The 17,824-nt window shown below is 34.6% G+C and overlaps 2 protein-coding genes across 2 annotated transcripts; one reads left to right on the top strand and one right to left on the bottom strand.

Moving 5' to 3' along the window:
* The first annotated feature begins 380 nt into the window (after positions 1–380).
* On the top strand, positions 381–5,508 carry LOC108580335 (protein maelstrom 2). The gene is made up of 10 exons (XM_017944063.1): positions 381–600; positions 1,304–1,505; positions 1,609–1,992; positions 2,071–2,231; positions 2,308–2,553; positions 2,627–2,761; positions 2,828–2,870; positions 2,951–3,016; positions 5,157–5,225; positions 5,306–5,508. Exons 1-10 carry the CDS (start codon positions 475–477, stop codon positions 5,320–5,322), a joined length of 1,449 nt encoding a protein of 482 aa, XP_017799552.1. The 5' UTR covers positions 381–474; the 3' UTR covers positions 5,323–5,508.
* A 779-nt stretch (positions 5,509–6,287) lies between these two features.
* On the bottom strand, positions 6,288–9,545 carry LOC108570089 (pro-resilin-like). The gene is made up of 4 exons (XM_017931877.1): positions 9,357–9,545; positions 7,328–7,687; positions 6,810–7,107; positions 6,288–6,352 (listed from the first exon to the last, which is right to left on the bottom strand). The coding sequence occupies exons 1-4, from the start codon at positions 9,543–9,545 to the stop codon at positions 6,288–6,290; spliced, it is 912 nt and encodes a 303-aa protein (XP_017787366.1).
* Positions 9,546–17,824: the final 8,279 nt, after the last annotated feature.

Below are 17,824 nucleotides of genomic sequence, written 5' to 3' on the forward strand. Positions count from 1 at the left end.
ATAAAAGAGATATAATATTCTTTCATATTATTAAATTTTACAGAACTTTTACTTTATCTCTCATTATCCAGAAACCGACTTTTTTGACTTGCACCACTTTCACATTAAACGGTTCATATGTATGCATCTTTATATGCAAATTTAATAAAAGAGAATTTTATACATCTGTTGACTATACCATCTTTGATGGTTGAACTGTATGTCGTTCCTAAACTCACCACTTTAACATAACAAGCTTGAGCATAATAAAAACTCTAATTTTTTACACGATCAGTATTTCAGAACGTTGGACATAACAATACATTAGGTGCAAAGTCTATCCTCTACCTCGTCTGTGACTGTACCTTATATTTCTCATCCATAAACATTTGTACCACAAAAGGCGACCCTGGCGTCACTAGTTGCCACTGAAACTAGAATTTGAAATAATTTCACAGTCTCACGTGGAAGAGTGTAACGTTCGATAATTGGAACATGTCAAAAAAATTCAAGGGACATAACGCGTTCTATTTCTTTATGCTTGATTGGGGAAAACAAACTAAATGCCAAAAAAGTTTAAAGGAGATCGCAGCTGATCCCGAATGCAGCAAAACATGGAAGGTTCGATTTTAATTAATTTAAACAATTTATTAAACACTCTAATCAATATGCCAGTGTGTTTTTGTTTGAAGGACACTTTTGACTTAAATATAAATACTTACTTAACCTCTTGACTTCACTGAATTTTAGAAAAACGTGCAAAAATTACCACCTTTTTTTATTTTATTATATAAATGTTTATAATCTTGGATGAAACACAATTTTTCGTAAAAAGCTTTTATTTTTGTACATATAATAAGAAATTATACATGTTAAATCCAGCTACGTAATATTACGTTTGCACAAGAAAAATAAAAAAAAAACACGAAAATTCCAGCTACGTAATATTACGTTCGTACATGGTATAAAAAAATGAAAAAGAAAAATAAGAAAATTGTAATAAAGCAACGCAATAAATAATTAATGTAAAACATAAACTGAATTTCAAAAACTGGTTGTCATAAAAGTTACGTTTTTATCGAACGTAAGATTACAGAGATGGAATTTTGAGACTGCATGCAAGAAACACAATATTACAGAGGTGGCTGTTAAGGGTTTAAGAAAACTCATAGAGGTTATCTTAGCTGTATGGTTATTGCTGTTTTTGGGTATAAAATATCAACTATTAATAAATTGAACTTCATTTCTAATCAATTTATTGATAATAATAATAAGATTTTTTATAAGAATTAAATTGTCGTACATTATTCTGTGTTTATGATAGGACTTGTCACCTCAGCAGAGGGGATATTATGAGAGTAAAGCAAAAGATAGTAAGGTGGAAAGCCAAGGAACGATGGGTAAAAAAACACTAATGGGTGAAAGTATAAAAGATAATGAAGAAATTGAGAAAAGAGAGATAGAATTTCAAGAAAAAATGCATCATTATCTAAATTCTATAGTTGCTATGGGTATGAAACATAAGAGTAAGTATTAGATGGTAACAAATGAATATTAAATACAAATGTTGTAAAATATGTTTTCAAAAAGTGCCAACTTGTTAATTAATTACTTTATTTCTTGTTACAGACTTGTCTAAAATAAAATTCATGTTAATACATGTGAATTGGTTTTACAGAAGAGAAGTAGGAATTAATAAATATGAATTTTGCCCTGCAGAATTTGCAATAGCAGAATTTAGCTTAGAAGATGGCATTCAAAACGTGTATCATGAAATACTCAATATGAAAATACCATTAGGATGGAGAAGAGATGCATTGGAAACCAGTCAGCAAACACACCAAATACCTATAGAACTTGCAGAAGGCCAAAGCGATTTTTCGCTGATGTATGATAAGTTGATCCAGTTTTTAGAACGTAACAAGACTGGAACTGAGTTTCCACCCATCTTTACAACCAAAGATGTAACTCTTGCTGTAAAATCACTCCTGTTAAAAATGACTGATGCTGCCAGTAAATATAAAGATTAATATAACATAATGATATAAAAATTAAATATAAAACTGTTTCTGATACATAATTATATTTTAGATGAGTGTCCAAATTTTTCAATATATTCATTAGAGGCTTTGTTTGGAACATTGAGAAATGCTGCTGCACAAAATGTAAAGGATTGCAATATACCGCTTGTTGTTGCTGAAGTTGAATTTAGAAAGGACATTTTCTTTTCGATATGTGGTCTTGAATGTGAGGTAAATAGTAAAGGGTGTTTTTCACAAATTTCACTAGGTAACATTTTTAATATTAATTTTCTCTATTTCTGTCCAGTTCCACAAAATTATGGATGGCACATCACAATACTGCAGTCAGTCGATAGTAAAACGGTGGGGTTACACAATATGCGATTATTGTTGTGAATTTCTGGATATAAAGATGATTGAGGGTATACATTGTCCAATTTCGCAACCACTATCCTTTAATCAAAGCATTATTGACAAAGACACAGCTAATATTAATATACAACTAAAGCAATTAAACATCGGTGATAAGAAAAATATTTTGAAACTTAATGGAGTAAGTAATACGATAAATTAAGCATTTTCATGACACTACTGTGACAAATATCAAATATTTTCAAAATAATCAGGTGTCTGAGGACCACAGAAGAAAAGTGTCTGAACGAAGTTACAAAGATGATCAGCGGCGACGTAACGAATCCAAACCTATACAAATAATCGATTACAATACATTAAACGCAACACGATCATCGAGCAACCCAATTGTACACTTATACTACTGAACTTAATCAGAAAATAATTTGAAAATAATTCACTTATTTCATTTTCAGCTAAACATTCCATCACGACCTTTGCGCTTACCAAAAACTAAACGTACATATACATTTATATTAATTATTAGTCACATCATTTTTATTTAATACGCATTAACATATATATTTTGTACGTCGTAGCACACGCTTACGAAGATATGGAGGAAAACAATGACTTGCTTAACGACACCAATTTTCCACCACTTGGTAAGTGATCAGCAACTCAATAACAATTAAAAAAAAAAATAATTCGGAATTATTATTATTTGTACATTTTGAAAATTGAAAGAAAAATGATACGCTGTTTTAATATTTAAATACTCAAATATTTACTATAAGGCTTACACAGACTGGGATACAATCGTTGGAAACATTATATCTCGACAATAGCCGAGGTGTATCTTGACGTCTAAGGTAATATCGCCAAGCGATTGTAAACTGATTTCTTGCGTTGGCCAACTATTAGGTGGTATAACATAAAACAAAATGTATCTGTCGCATGTGTTCCACTCGGAACGGAAAATACAGGGGACAGTCAGTCGACTGTCGAAATACAATGTTTTCAGCAACTGTATCCAAATTTATACGAATTATCACCACTAAATGTCTTTTTATGTTTACTCCTTTCTCTTTGGATATATTGAGAGAGTCGAAAATGTTATATATGAAGGAAGCAATTTCAAAAGAATTGGTTTTTGGTCTTATAGTTAAGGTCAAAGTTATTAGCTTAATATATGATACATTTCCTATTGGGAAATCAGAATGGTTTATAATTGATTTTCCGACTCATATCGGTAGTTTACTAACAAATTTTTGAGGTAATCCCCGAGCTCCAGTGATCGTGGGCCGTGGGGCCGAGCTCTCTCAATGATATTGTTTTAACATAATGACCATCGCTCGAACTCCTCACCAATATCGTTGTAACAGTGAAAATTGCTTAAGTCTCTTAGATCTTCACCAATATAAATTTTTCTACGATAATTTAGATCAGAGTTGCGTAACTTCTTGCTCACGAGCAAATTTCTCCTCCCGTGGTATCCCTACCACAACTCCAGCGATAGTTTTTTGGTACAAAATGACTGGTCGAACACGCAGAATGTGTAACATGAACAAAAGGCAGTCGCTGGAGTGTGGTGGGAAGACTCCTTCTCGCGTCCTCTCGCTGCGCCGTAACTCGACCGAGATCATCTTAGTCGCATAGTGAGGGTACCTCGGGAGGGGAAAGTTGCTCGTGAGCTAGAAGTTACGCAGCTCTGGTTTAGATCCTCACATTTATTTAACTAACTAGTTTAGTTTTGAATTACATTCAAACGAAAAAGAAAATAATCATATTTATCTTTTTTTTTATCTTCCGCAAATTGGGTGAAAGAAGATATTTCGTTCATTGTTAATGAAAACATTGTGTCAACAAATAAAAACAATAAAACCAAAAAAAATAATAAAAGCACTAAAGTAATGAGAAAATGCTAAAAAAAGAAAAGTAACTAAATAAATCTAATAAATAACAAATGAATGCTAATACTAAAATAACTAAATAACTAGACCTAATGAATAACTAATAAATACTAATACTGAAATAACTGATAGCTGAAATACTAAAAACACTAAAATAATAACAAAAAAAAAATAAAATACAAACTTGAATGAAAAAATTGCTTTGATTCGCTACACACGTCTTGCTTCCTCAAAAGTTTACCAGAAACTGACAAGAGAACATATGTATCACCGATCAATCACCGATTTTGATGAAATTTAAGTATAATGTAGTTTTCATAAAAATATTTGACACGTATTTTTACCGTGAAACCTATTTCCACAAATATCTCGAAAATTACTAGAGATAGAGTAATTGTGTAAATTGACAAAATTAGTATATTTCAACGACGAATAATACATTACAAAATAGCATATTTTTGATCATTTTTCCTGCTAAATGTTAATACATTTTCTTGAATATTTGTTTATAAAAACTAAACATCCAAGCACAAATGACGGATAAATTGGAATTTGGATTTTTGCATTATAAAAAATGTTAGTATATTTGAAATTGTAGCGGATGAAATAGCCCACGCAGTTTACCTGCATCTTGCAAAGGGTGGCCACGTTATACAACAATGTGCGTGGTATAGGCTGTTGGGAATCAGTCGGACATTGCGCTGTCGCCAGGAGTGGTTAAACAAATATAAATTTTATATTTTAAATTTCGTATTTAGACGGAAATAGTCAGAATACTTTTTCACGTTGTATTTATTTTTTGGTAGTTATAAATTTGGTGGTTCTTAATGATAATAAAACAATACATGTTTTTTGAGGAAAATAAATATATTTCTTCTTTATTTTGACTTAGGAAGAGGAAAAGGAGCAGTACCAAAAAAGAAATCTTTACAGACAAATCTTCCCCTTTCTTTAGGAAAAGGTAGAATTACTTCTGTTGACGTTTAATGAACAATTATGTTCTTAACAATTTTTGTAATAATAATGTATATTTTTGTGCAGGGCGTGGATTTCTCTAAACGTGCTTACTGGACCTTCCTACTTATACAATAAAATCGGAGTTTTTATCATATTTTGTCTTAAAGTGTATGTAATAGCAGCATTGTTATATAATAGTACCTAGCAGTATAGACTTACATGAACCAACTCATGTATATTTCATTTTAAATACATCATATGCACTACAATCTTACAATAAATAACAAATTACCCAGAAGTAGATACTTATCTATTTTTATTGTATTAACACGTTGATCGCCCAGCGTGAATCGGTAGAGTTTCTCCCGGGGCCCAAATCCGATACTCGGAGTCTAAACAGCGCGATTAACTGGAATAGCGATACGATGCAATGCGGTGTTTCATTAAATATTTCTGTTACAAATAAAATTATTATAAATTACCCCCAAAATCCTGTTTAATTGGACGAAGAAGAGCATCACCCGTTTACGGCGATAAATGTGTTAAACATCATAAAAATTTTAATGTGCATTTATCGATAATTTTGTTCGTTCGATTTTCGAGATCAAGGGAACAGAGAAAAGAATAAATTTAAATAGAAAGAGTATTTTTTATTCGTGTATTACATGTTAAGCTCGTATAAATACGTACACAAGTATATAAAGTTCGACGATCGCTTAGCAGAAAGTACAAGCGTATGTTTGATAAAATAAAAAATTACCATGTACAATGTAGTTAAACGTAATAAAAAATAATATCAACTACGCGTGTATACGAGACTCGCGTGACACAAAAAGACCATTAAATTATCTTAATTAATCAATACATATTATATGTCGTTAAATACCAGTGGGGTGATTATACGTAAAATGTGCATGTGACTGAGTGGTGTAAGTATATTGTGTAATATAAAACAACAGGTAAAAGCTGTAAAAACAAGGGAGGTCCGTGACGGTTGTCGCCCAGCATACCGGGAGATTTGTCAGGTTTTTTTTTGTAAGTATGGCGATGTTTGAGATGCGGTCGATTATTTCCGATAATTGCTACGCGGCGGTAAATACTGGTTACTGGCTGCACCTCCGCTGTATCCTCCTCCACCAGTTCCAGCTATAAAATGTTACGAAATACGCCAAATTTTCATTTGATGCAATTGTATTCACACCTAAGCTATTATAATTTCTTAGTACGAAAGGGGTATAGTGGTGACATCTACCGAGGAAGAGTACAATTAGCATGCCCGTCGTTATAGCGGTAAGAAACATTCGAAGGAGAGGCTTCCATTTGCAGATTTTTACTAAAGTTGAAAAATAATGCATACATCTAAGCTACTTTTTAATAATTTCAAATTCTAATACTTTATTGAAGCCTATTCTATTATCTTAAACATAAATCCTCAGGTACAAAATCTTTTATTGCTCTGTAAAATCTATTTGTCTGGCACACTACTTCGTATATAAATAAAAAATAAAAATTATACAATATCTTGTAGTGTGAATAATTTTTTTAATTTGTACGCATAATTGTGCAGTGTTAAAATCATACTTACCACCTTGATAGCCACCCTGCTGGTATCCTCCAGCACCTCCCTGGTAACCACCACTACCACCAGCACCACCTCCATAAGCTCCAGCACCTCCTCGAGAGTATTGGGCCTGTCCTTCATACTGAACATCAGCCGTGTAACCATTTGCATCATCAGCCATGTATTTCACGATCTGTGTCCTCGAATCTGGCAAGAGTACTCTGTATTCCCCTTGAACCACGTTACCATCGCTACTCTCGCGTTGGGAGTAATCGTTACCACTAGGGGGGTCGTAAACTTCGTATTGAAAGCTGTATGGTTGAGGCTGAAACAATGAAATTTTAATAAAATTATTCTATTGCGGGCGGAGTAACTACAAAATAATATTTTCGACTTTAGTTGATCATCACTCTAACTATTTGTATCGCTTAAAAATCCGTGAATTTATTAATCGGTTGGGTTCATACGATTTTGTGAATACATATATGACTCCATTGACCTCAAAGGTTTATTATACGATGAAACAAAATAATTACAAAACTTACTCTTCCACCATAGCCACCCTGGAATCCACCATCTTGATAACCACCACCGAATTGTCCACCTCCAGGAGGTCCATAAGTGTTGGAAGGACGTCCACCACTGAATGCACCAGTGTCACCACCACCACTACCACCTCCTCCTGGTGGTCCATAAGACGTGGATGGTCTCCCACTGAAGCTTCCACCAAAGTCTCCGCCTCTTCCACCGCCTAAGTTTCCAGAGAATCCCCCTGGACCCCCAAATCCACCACCACCACCTGGTCTGTTGTACTGGTAACCAGTTCCACCGGCGTTACCACCTGGCAGCAATCCAGCGAGTGCATCACTAGCCAGACACGATAGCACCAATAGCGCTTTCGTTAACTGAAATGAAGTTATTTGATATTGTAGGATCGGGGCCTTCGTACCCAAATCGGGAAACGACGAGGAAAAATAGGGAGGGCGTTATTGGCGTAGTGCGCAATGTCTAGGCTTGCCAGCCGGGAGAGGTCGCGGGTTCGATTCCCAATAATTGGTTCCCTCATTTTTTCCTCGGTTCCTACGATATCATTCTAAATGTATCTTCTATTTACAGGTCTAAAACAATGTAGTTAGTGTCTTAAACAAGAAATACAGTATGTAGACATATGTTGGGCCAGCCTGGAATGGTGGCTGAGTAATTCAATTTTTAGCGGTTGATTGTAATCTACAAGTCTTAAGTGTGCTCCTCTTGCAATATCTTGATATGTAAATTCTTGTAATTAATGTTCAGAGATAAAGGTTACTGATTTTGACGACTATTCTGTTGCAGCTAATTTCACTGTTGGTCAATGATGATAATCAGTATTGCTGTATCACATAACAACACTGGTTAATATTAATACGTCTCCTAATGGATCATTTCTGGAATTACTTCCTGTGGACATGAAGCAAATCACTAGAGTACCTAGAGAGAAACTTGAAAAGTAAATGGTAACCTTGCAACATCAAATTTTGCAACCTCTGTTCACTAATAGTGCGTTCGATAAGTCACATTCTTAACTGAGAAGAACTATAAAAGTAGAAGCGATTACAGATTCTCCATTGGGAACAATGGAGCAATAAAGATGAACTGTATGCTAGGTTTATGATCAAGTGTTATGTCTGCCAATATAGATTCTTCCAATGGAGGGATATTTGCAAATGTTTATTGCGCCAGAATGTTAATATTTCAGAATGCAATTTCTCAGATGGAAAACTGTTTTTCTGCAAGAATAGGATTAGTAATGACATGCATGTTACAACACTGTGGCCATTAGTACTACAGGGGACAAAAAGACGAGTTCAGTAGAAAGTACGAAGTATCACATGCCAATAATTTACCAATGGCGAAATTAATGTTTTACTGAAGTTAGGGATGATTGCTGGACGAGCGTGTCCTCCTCTTTTCATTATAACCAATGTCTGTAATTCAGTCCAGTGAAAATGGAACATTAAAGAAGAAAATGAAATTCAGATACTTTAGGTAGATTTAGGTTTATAAATTGGTCTTATAAGTGCTTCAGAATTTCATATTCATGGTACTTTCAATTTTAGATACTCAATTTATCGCGATTTCTCAATTGTAGAATTTATATATAATTTTCGAGCATAATTCTTGGTAACAGATATATTGGTAACGAAAAGCTAAAAAATTTCCTCCTAAAGAAATTTTGTGCGCAATTCCGTACAACAGAGTCAAGCTTTTTAACGCTCTTTTTAAAGTTACCGTTTCTTTACCTAAATTTAAAAATGAAGAAATCTATAAGAAAACTACAATTTACCTATCATATTTTAAACCGGAGAAGATTCTAATATCTCCGCCAAATTTGAACCTGAAGAAGATGAACATTTTCCCTGTTAAACTTACGAATTAACGTGACTAAAGATCACAAGACCAAACAAAGAGAGATAAGAATAAGAAGAATATGAAATAATCGATATCTCGAATTTTCAAAAATGGACCGTGGGCCAGAGTACAGCCAGTATTGGTACTTTCGCGTAACTAGAAAGGTGATTAGCAAACATAGCCTACCTGGTGGTAATTCATATTGCTGTTATGAGCGAAGACGCGAAGCGAACTGAGAAGATGATCCACGGACGAGTTTATATACTGTGCGGACCCTTTGTTACAGTTTATCCTTAGTGCTGCATATCCACGTATTAACCAGTACGTATTAGAATGACCGTCTGTGGGTGTAAGAGGTGGAGAGGAGCAGCGCATCTTCCCTTCACTCTCGGTGATGCATCATGGGAAGAGATATCCCGGTTGATGATGACTGAAATAGCTTTAAATTTTAATTGGATCCACGCACGTGACTACCTGATCGCCTGGATCATTGGGCTGTCCAAAGAGAAGGAAAGAGCCCCGGGTTCCAACAAATGGGAGGCCACTGGATATTTTGTAGCACTCTGCTGGAGAATTTACATGATTTGACTTGAGGACCCCATTGAAGGACTTCTTTTTACAGCTTTACCTGTCAATCTCTACATTTTATTTGCGGATTAATACATATTTTGTAATTTTTCAGGATTTTCGTTTTTCTAATATTCATCGAAAAATTTAGATTCGTCAAATTATTGTATATGTGTGTGTACATTGTTTTACAGCTGAAAACGTATGGAACCGTTTTACTCTGGTTGCACAACAACGTTGTAAATCTCTTTGTCAACGTGTTACTATATCGAGGCGTCCCATCTGCGTTGAAAAATCCCCTATGCAAAAAAGATTTCAATCTCGTCCGAGTGCTGAACCAATTACTAACTTGTAATACGAATGAAAGGTAGATGAAGAAATAAGCTTGCTGTATATGTGCGGGGATTGAGCACAGAAGCAGAAAAATAAAGAATGAGCGGGAAAACTCGTTTTAGGCTTTAATATCTCCATAATCGGATCATGCATGATATAAAAAAAAACAAAGGAATGAAACTGTAACCCACATGGAAGGTGGCAATTAGGACCAAAGTTGAATTTGAATTGCAACAACCAACTTTATTAATTTATAATATTTTTTATTACATCCAATTATATTCCGAAGCTTTTCCTCCTGTCTGAAAAGTTTAACGATGATTATGTATATGGTCATCCAAAGATTTTCTATGTGTGTCCAGTGATTAAGAAACTGCCCTGTACTTTTACTCAAATGGAATGTGATTCTGTATTCCTATATTTGGCAATAGAAGCATATTATTCATATTGATCCTGCAGAGGATTATGTAATTTTTTGGTTTATCAATTTATTCCTTCAAGTTGATATCACCTGTGATCAAGATCGTAGTATAAAATCCCATTACATACTCCTGTATATTTCTTCACTGAACCAGTTATCCAATTTTTCCTTCCGTATTGTCCAAAGATGTCACAGGACTGAAGTCAACAGTAAGACATAACAGCTTCAAACATCTCAGAACACTGATGTAACAAGTTAACTAGGGAAGAAGGCTGCTTTTAATGAGGCTGCCTGTAAAGTATTCACCCAGAAAATTATCAACGTCCAGCTAATCGGATTGCGTCCATGAATAGTATATGTAATTGCGTGTTCGCGACAAATAATGAATTCTGCATGATTGTACGAGGTTATGTCATTATCAGTAGAATCATAGGATCTTTCATCAGACAGATTAGGATCTATCTGAGCATTTTTAGGTTATTTCAATGCTGGTTGAATATTTCCTTAATTGCACCTTTTCTTCTGGCGCCATTCTTTTTCCAGTTCCATCTGCCTGGCCGCTAATGATTCAATTAAAGCCTCAACCAGCTTTACCGACTGTTGCATAGGTATTGTCGATATCGATTCGATTGTACTGCAACATAGATTTCGTTCGATCTGACACAGATTACACACAGATCTGATCCCATAATTCCACGCTGCCATAAATCCAACATAGTCGGAGCATGGAATTCGCAATACTCTGGTAATATCTGTGATCGATCTCTCTGTGAACTTTAGCTCTACGTAATGAATTCAATCAGTCGAAAAATGTTCAGTTCAAAATCGGTTCGAAACCGTTTGGAAACATTACAAATGGTTCCCTTTTACTATAATTAAACAATAAGAATTACTGAAGATTGTATTGTCCATTTCGTTCAATTTATATTTCACTTTATTCAGACAGATAATATTTCCGATTTTAGGCTAATGGAAAGAAGATTTTGCTGTGTAAGAAGAATAATAAGGATCGGTAAAAATGTTACTTTTTCAACAGAAGAAATTCTGAAGAATTTATTATTCTTTTTAACCATATTACATTTATAATTTTTCTCATCAGTACGTAACCTACAAAAGCATCATTTTGCTCTGCTGAAAGTAAGCATTGCATAGTAAAGAAATGAAATAACTGAAATCCACTCAAAGAACTATGAACAATTTCCAATTTCCAATTTCCACTACACGCACAGTTATGGAGGATACTAGCCTCCCTGTCAAGTGGAAGCGTTCACCAGGGAAATGCGTTCAACAAACACGCCACAGGGTGTTACGTGGTCCATAGGTGAAAGATAATTATTCCTTCAGCATTACAATTACAATTATTATAATTCCCGTGAAGGAGCGTGTCTGGAAAGTTTCACGCTAAATCATTTTCTCTCCTCCGATCTACAGGAAAACAAATTCGAATAGTCGTAAAATGCAAATGGTGTATACTCAACAGTGGCGTTAAATTGTTACAGGAGCTGCAGAACGAATAAAGCAATATTTCAACCTGAAGAAAACAAAATTCAAGAGTGGTGAAGTGGATCTATAAAAAAAAGTGACGATTTAGAGGTTAAATAGCCACGTTAATTCGCCTGAATGGTATTTCAATTAGATTTTATGCCTGACCATTGATATAATTGCGATCATAAAGTGTGCTATTCTATTTTCAACCAGGTAATTGTTACCGTTCCCCTCAGTTGGCCATCCTGACCGTCTTAATAAGAAGTTTATTAACTGGTACAGGCCATCAGCATGTCCGATTACGAAAATGATCAAGTCAAATTTTTTTTCAGGTGTCAAGATTGATCGCCAGGCCTGGTTGAAGGCTCGTGGATACTCAGAAGAACGATCTGAAGCTGTTTGTATTCAGGAACTTGACTGATGTTGGCTCGGATGCACCTATGAAATCGTTTCTAAACGATTTCGCGCGTTCACTTCTCCCAAAAGCATTAACTCATCTCCGGTTGACGCGTGCACTCCCACAACATGGCGATCCATGTATTTTTCTTTGAACATTTCGTTCCGTGTTGCACACTTTCTCTGACTTTTAACATTTCTTGTAGGTTATGTAGTAAAATTTGAACTTCAGAAAGAATTGCACCGTCGAATGAGCTTGGAAAAATGAAAATAGAATTATTTTTTCAATAGAAGGGAAAATTGGAATATAAAGTTTAATAATAGGTTTACATTTATTTTTTTCGAGTTGAAAAAGTCACAGGAGAAGTGGTTAAGGAACGAATAGATCTATGTACTTCTCTTATTCTTTTATTATTTTTCTAATTAGTTTTATTTTGTCATTTTTAGGCATAATATTTTGTAGATTATTTTGAGATTTTGATAATTTCAATAAAGGTCAGCGGGTGAAGTACACATGCGCAAATATGTGCAACAGTTAAGTCGCAGTAGTGAGGCCAAATACTATGGTAAATAATCGTACGAGCCGAATGACATGATCGTCATCCAAGTCTGCTATTATATTCGTTTCGTAAACGTAGACGATTCTTACAACATGCTCGCGTATCTGCGCTGCACGCAGGAATCACTTTCCCTGCAACCCCCTGTAAATCCCTCGTTGATTCTTCTACTGCAACAAAACATCATTTAGAAGAGCATACAGTTCCTCGATCACATGTAAAATGTATACTTTTATTATGAATAACATTTTCTAATATTACAAATAAATGTGCGAATGTAATATTTGTTGGAACTAAAAATATGCAAGAACAATATAAAAGATGACGGTTAGACTAGGTTAGGTTGTTACAAAAACAAATCGTTTCTTAAATTTTTCAAATATCTTGAAGAATGTTCTTGATTCTCGACAAAAGTTTAACGAAGATTAACTCATCTTTGCATCACATAATTAAAAAGTGTAAGGTCAGAGCAAAAAGTAATGCAACATCTACGAAGAAGAATTAATAATTTCTAAATTAAGCAATGATGAATTTCATGAACCTGTTACCAACTTATTACAAGCACATGTAATGAAGTATAGCATAGTAAACCTTACCACTTAATAATATCACTCGGCAAAGAACAATACAAGATTTCCAAAGAAGAATTAGTAATCTCTAATTCAAGAAATGATCAACTTAATGGATCCATTACCTAGCTGTCATAAACTACATCCCATCAAATGCACGTATTAAATCTACCACATTTATAGGTACCTTATAAGGAACAATGCAACATTCTCAAAGATGTACTAATTGTTCGAGAAATTTTGAAGTTAATATGAAGCAACAATTTTGTCAACCTGTTGCAATCACAGCTAACAAAATACAACATATTAAACCTATCGTAGTTGCAATTATGCTACAAAGAATAATTATAAAATTGTCATAGAAGTTTCAATGATTCTTTATACAGAACTGTTACCGACCTATTATGAAAGCCAACAAGGTACAATCTCTACTTATATTTATAATTACATCAAGCTACTCAAACTTCCGTAACAACCATCGAGATCTATTCTAACCTAAAAAAAAAAAAAAGAGAAAAACCATTTCAAATCCCATGAAGAGACAAAGGGTAACAGTTAGATGTCCATAAAATTATCAGTTTCGCAAACAAACGTCCCCCCTTTTGTACACACGCTCAGATTCCACCGATTTATTATAATGATTCGCCTTCGGCGCATCCACGACTGTTAATTCGTTTCTTAATCTGATTTCGTAATCCAGGTTGCATTATCTCGATGGAGACCGGTCCATGGCGGGACGTTTAATTAATCCCGACATAATTATCGCTAATTACGGCTGACACAGTGGAGCTGGTTCGGGGTGTATAAGTTAGGTTGCATGGGAGCTCGTGCTGCCCCATGCAAGAACGCCCGGATTTCACGCCCCCTCTCTTTCTCTTGCTATAGAATCACAGAGTGAACGTTTTGATGCGCGTCTACACCGTAATCGGGGATAAACGGCGATTACATAATCGTTGCGATGCGGAAGACGTGTGGAGCCTCCTGCATATGTATGCACCTATGCATTCCACCTCTCATCGCTCTCGGGAACCACGTGATCGACATCACTGCTCCCTGGTGGTTAACTGTTGGTACAATTTGTGGAGAATCCATGGGGGTTGCCTGAGGAACTTTGCAGTGAGGAGACTTGTGGGCTTAGAAGTGAGTCTATCAACGATGTGTAATTTTTGAAAGCACCAAACTAATACAAATGGAGATGCAATGAGCACCATAAAGTATATCCACTCTTTGTGCATTTTATTATGTTAGAAAGTTTCTTGGAATGATAGTATTTCCTTCTTTTCTTTTTTTTTTTTTTGTAAAAGGTAATGGTATGTGTGTCATAGAATTTTTGCTATTCTTTTTTTGTGAATTTAAAAGGTAATAATAAATATTAATAAATATTTAAAAAGGTAACAATATGATAAGGGAATCTTTACATTCTTGGGTTTAATGATTTTTCAGAATGAGAATCTCCATTTTTAGGGAAGCATAACAAACATTGTACTTGTTACTAAGTATTTTTCACATCTTTTGAATACATACTGAAACTTTTATAAATTCTTCTTAGAACTTCGGAAATTATCATGAAGCAAAGTAGCTTTTGTAAAAAAAAAAAGCTATAAATACCAGTACTATGCTTTGCAGATATTTAGATTGCATAGTTTGTTATTCTCGAAGACTTTAAAACAATTTGATAATTTGCTTTTCTTGTTACAAATATACAGGTAAAAACGTCATGAATGAATTTATGCAAAATGAACGCAAAGAGATGCCTGACTATTAATTAACTTACTCCTGCCAATCACTCTCAGTTACGACAGAGGATTTAATTTTACTGATAGGTAAACGTACTCTGTAATTCCGTTTCACGGATGATTTTACGACTTGCAGAATACTATTAATACCACTGAAGTCGAACGCCGCTACCGTTCACGATAATTAATCTCCCTAATATTATAACAACTCCGGATAATAAAATAATAATACGTCAATTATCACGTAACATCCCGTTTCTTGCACAAGCATCGGCAATTCCACACTATTAACGATAATCAAATATGATAATTACGGTTAACTTAACCTATACGCTAATAAACAAGGAAGCAACAATTTAATATAGGTACTACTTTTTTCAAAAGATCTTTATCTCATATTATCTCACAGATACATATTTCAACATCCTCAAACGTCTAACTACCTACTGGAAAATCTTTCAGTTTACTTTACACAAGGAGACAGGAGTGGAAATGCACGACTGGATGGAAAAAAAAACTCGTGACAGTGAAGTATTCTATTCAGGTATACAGAAGTGACGAACGTTTTCGAGGTTTCATCCTCATTTCCACAAGATTTTTCACGGCGAATTCAGAGCATTAGTAGCCTACTCTAGTCATTATCCGCGTTCCTTTGGAACGGCTAACGTCTTTCATGTCGATGTAAATACATAAGTACTTACTTTCAGTCGAACGCATTCTCGATTACACCATACTTCTACGAAACCTTTTTCGCAACTTTATTCCATCCGTGCTCACCCTCGCAACGTGGCGCGTATGAATAGGACGTATCCGGGTACCATCGATTGTTACAGAGCTTTCTTGGACTCCTCTCACGCCACAGCCACTTTTAAACTTTGATTTTTAGCTATGTGTGACACCTACACCATCTCCTATATAACTTTATTAATTTATTCTCTGATAAAATTCTACGTGGATTCAATAGTACACAAGAATAATTCAATATTTCTTTCAGGAAGTTAGGAAGTGATTTTTTAAATAAGGTTTCATGTAAGAAGTTGGAAGAATCATAAATTTAAAACATCGATACTTGTTCTGTCACAGTAATTACATGCAAGAAGCAGAGAAAAGGATAAATTATAATACTGGTACTTCTTCTCACATGGTAGTTGCTTTTTTGTTAAAGTATAAGTTAAATAGAGTTTCATTTAGGAGATTTATATTTTTCTCCATCTAGTGCTTGATTCGTTATCAAACTATCAGATAAAATTCCTGACAGAATTAGAAAAAACCATAAATTCATGTTGTTGGTTCTTCTTTTCGTATTCTACTTGCTTTTTTTTTATCAAATTACTGAGTAACGTTTCATGTGAGAACCAGAAACTATCAGAAATTTAAGTTAGTGATACTTCCATTTCTACTAAAATTGTTCGTTAAAACTTAATACAAAAAATTGGAAGAATCATAAATTGAGGTTATGGGCACATCTTCTCACGCAATACTCCCTCCTCCAACAAATTAGAGCGAGTAACAGCCATATATTCAAGTCTTTCTCACTTAAAGAGCAGAAAAGACGTTTCCACATCAAAATCAACTGATCATTGTGTTCTTGCCGGTCATCGATGAATCCAAGTAGACCCTGTTAAATCATCAATTCTATATACAATCTACGTAGAAGCAGAAACGTAACACAACACTCCTTGCTGACCGTTCTCCAAGCAGTTTAAACGAAATCAAGGAAATTAACTTTAAATGGAGCGTCGGCTCTCGCAGAAAGCACTTTCAAAACACTGTTGTAGCGTCGATTAAACCGGCCACTCATCTTTCACGTCGGGGCAATCTTAAAGACCGCAAGTCAGACGCATCCTATCGATTACGTCACGTTGTTTTCGTAAGTTGCGATCAAAGAAAACTTTTGTCCCCTCACCTTCACCTTTCACTAGTTGAAGGACATAACTGATCGAATCTGTCCTTTCCAGCCCCGATTGTAGCTCCTCTATGGGATTAAAGATTAAACTGGAACTCTATTGAATATAGAAAAGAGGTTAATATAAAATTACTATTTACTTATTGTAATTGAATAAAGTAGCTAGGAGTAACTTAAAATTTGAGAGTTAAAAAATTGGTTGCATTTTTAAATGTAACGTTAACATTGGTCATTGAGGTTACACTCTGATTATAGGTTATAATTGTTACGAGATCACCTTGTATATTAACTTAACCCGTTAATGAAGGAGACGCTGAAAAAGGAATTCGACGTTATGCGCTCATTTATCACGTATCAACGTTTCGTACGTAACAAACTGATTTCACACAGCGTATGATGATTAATCGACCGCCATTAAAATGGATCCTGCAAATAGGGATTACCCCTGTGCCTGCTTAATTATTCACCTCCAGGTACGAAACAATGGTGAATTAAAATTTTAAAAAAATTTGTAAAAAATATTTAACTACTTTTTAATCATTCCAAGTATATTTAGCAATTTTAACACACTTTGGAGTATAATTCACGACTCTATAATATCAGAGAAAGCGTCCTCCCGAGCCACGTGTCATCCAAGCTTCCTGGTGATATAATGTAAAATAATACCGATCAAAATTCGACCGT

This window comes from Habropoda laboriosa, unplaced genomic scaffold, assembly GCF_001263275.1.
Source record: "Habropoda laboriosa isolate 0110345459 unplaced genomic scaffold, ASM126327v1 scaffold9, whole genome shotgun sequence".
In the NCBI taxonomy this organism is placed as follows: Eukaryota; Metazoa; Arthropoda; class Insecta; order Hymenoptera; family Apidae; genus Habropoda; species Habropoda laboriosa.

Coding starts and splice junctions, on each gene's coding strand:
- LOC108570089 (XM_017931877.1), bottom strand. CDS start 9,545: ATGCGCTGCTCCTCTCCACCTCTTACACCCACAGACGGTCATTCTAAT. Junction 7,688..9,356: donor GCAATATGAATTACCACCAG/GTAGGCTATGTT, acceptor ACTTCATTTCAG/TTAACGAAAGCGCTATTGGT. Junction 6,353..6,809: donor CCAGCAGGGTGGCTATCAAG/GTGGTAAGTATG, acceptor GAACTGGTGGAG/GAGGATACAGCGGAGGTGCA.
- LOC108580335 (XM_017944063.1), top strand. CDS start 475: ATGTCAAAAAAATTCAAGGGACATAACGCGTTCTATTTCTTTATGCTT. Junction 1,506..1,608: donor TATGGGTATGAAACATAAGA/GTAAGTATTAGA, acceptor TTCTTGTTACAG/ACTTGTCTAAAATAAAATTC. Junction 2,232..2,307: donor TATGTGGTCTTGAATGTGAG/GTAAATAGTAAA, acceptor ATTTCTGTCCAG/TTCCACAAAATTATGGATGG.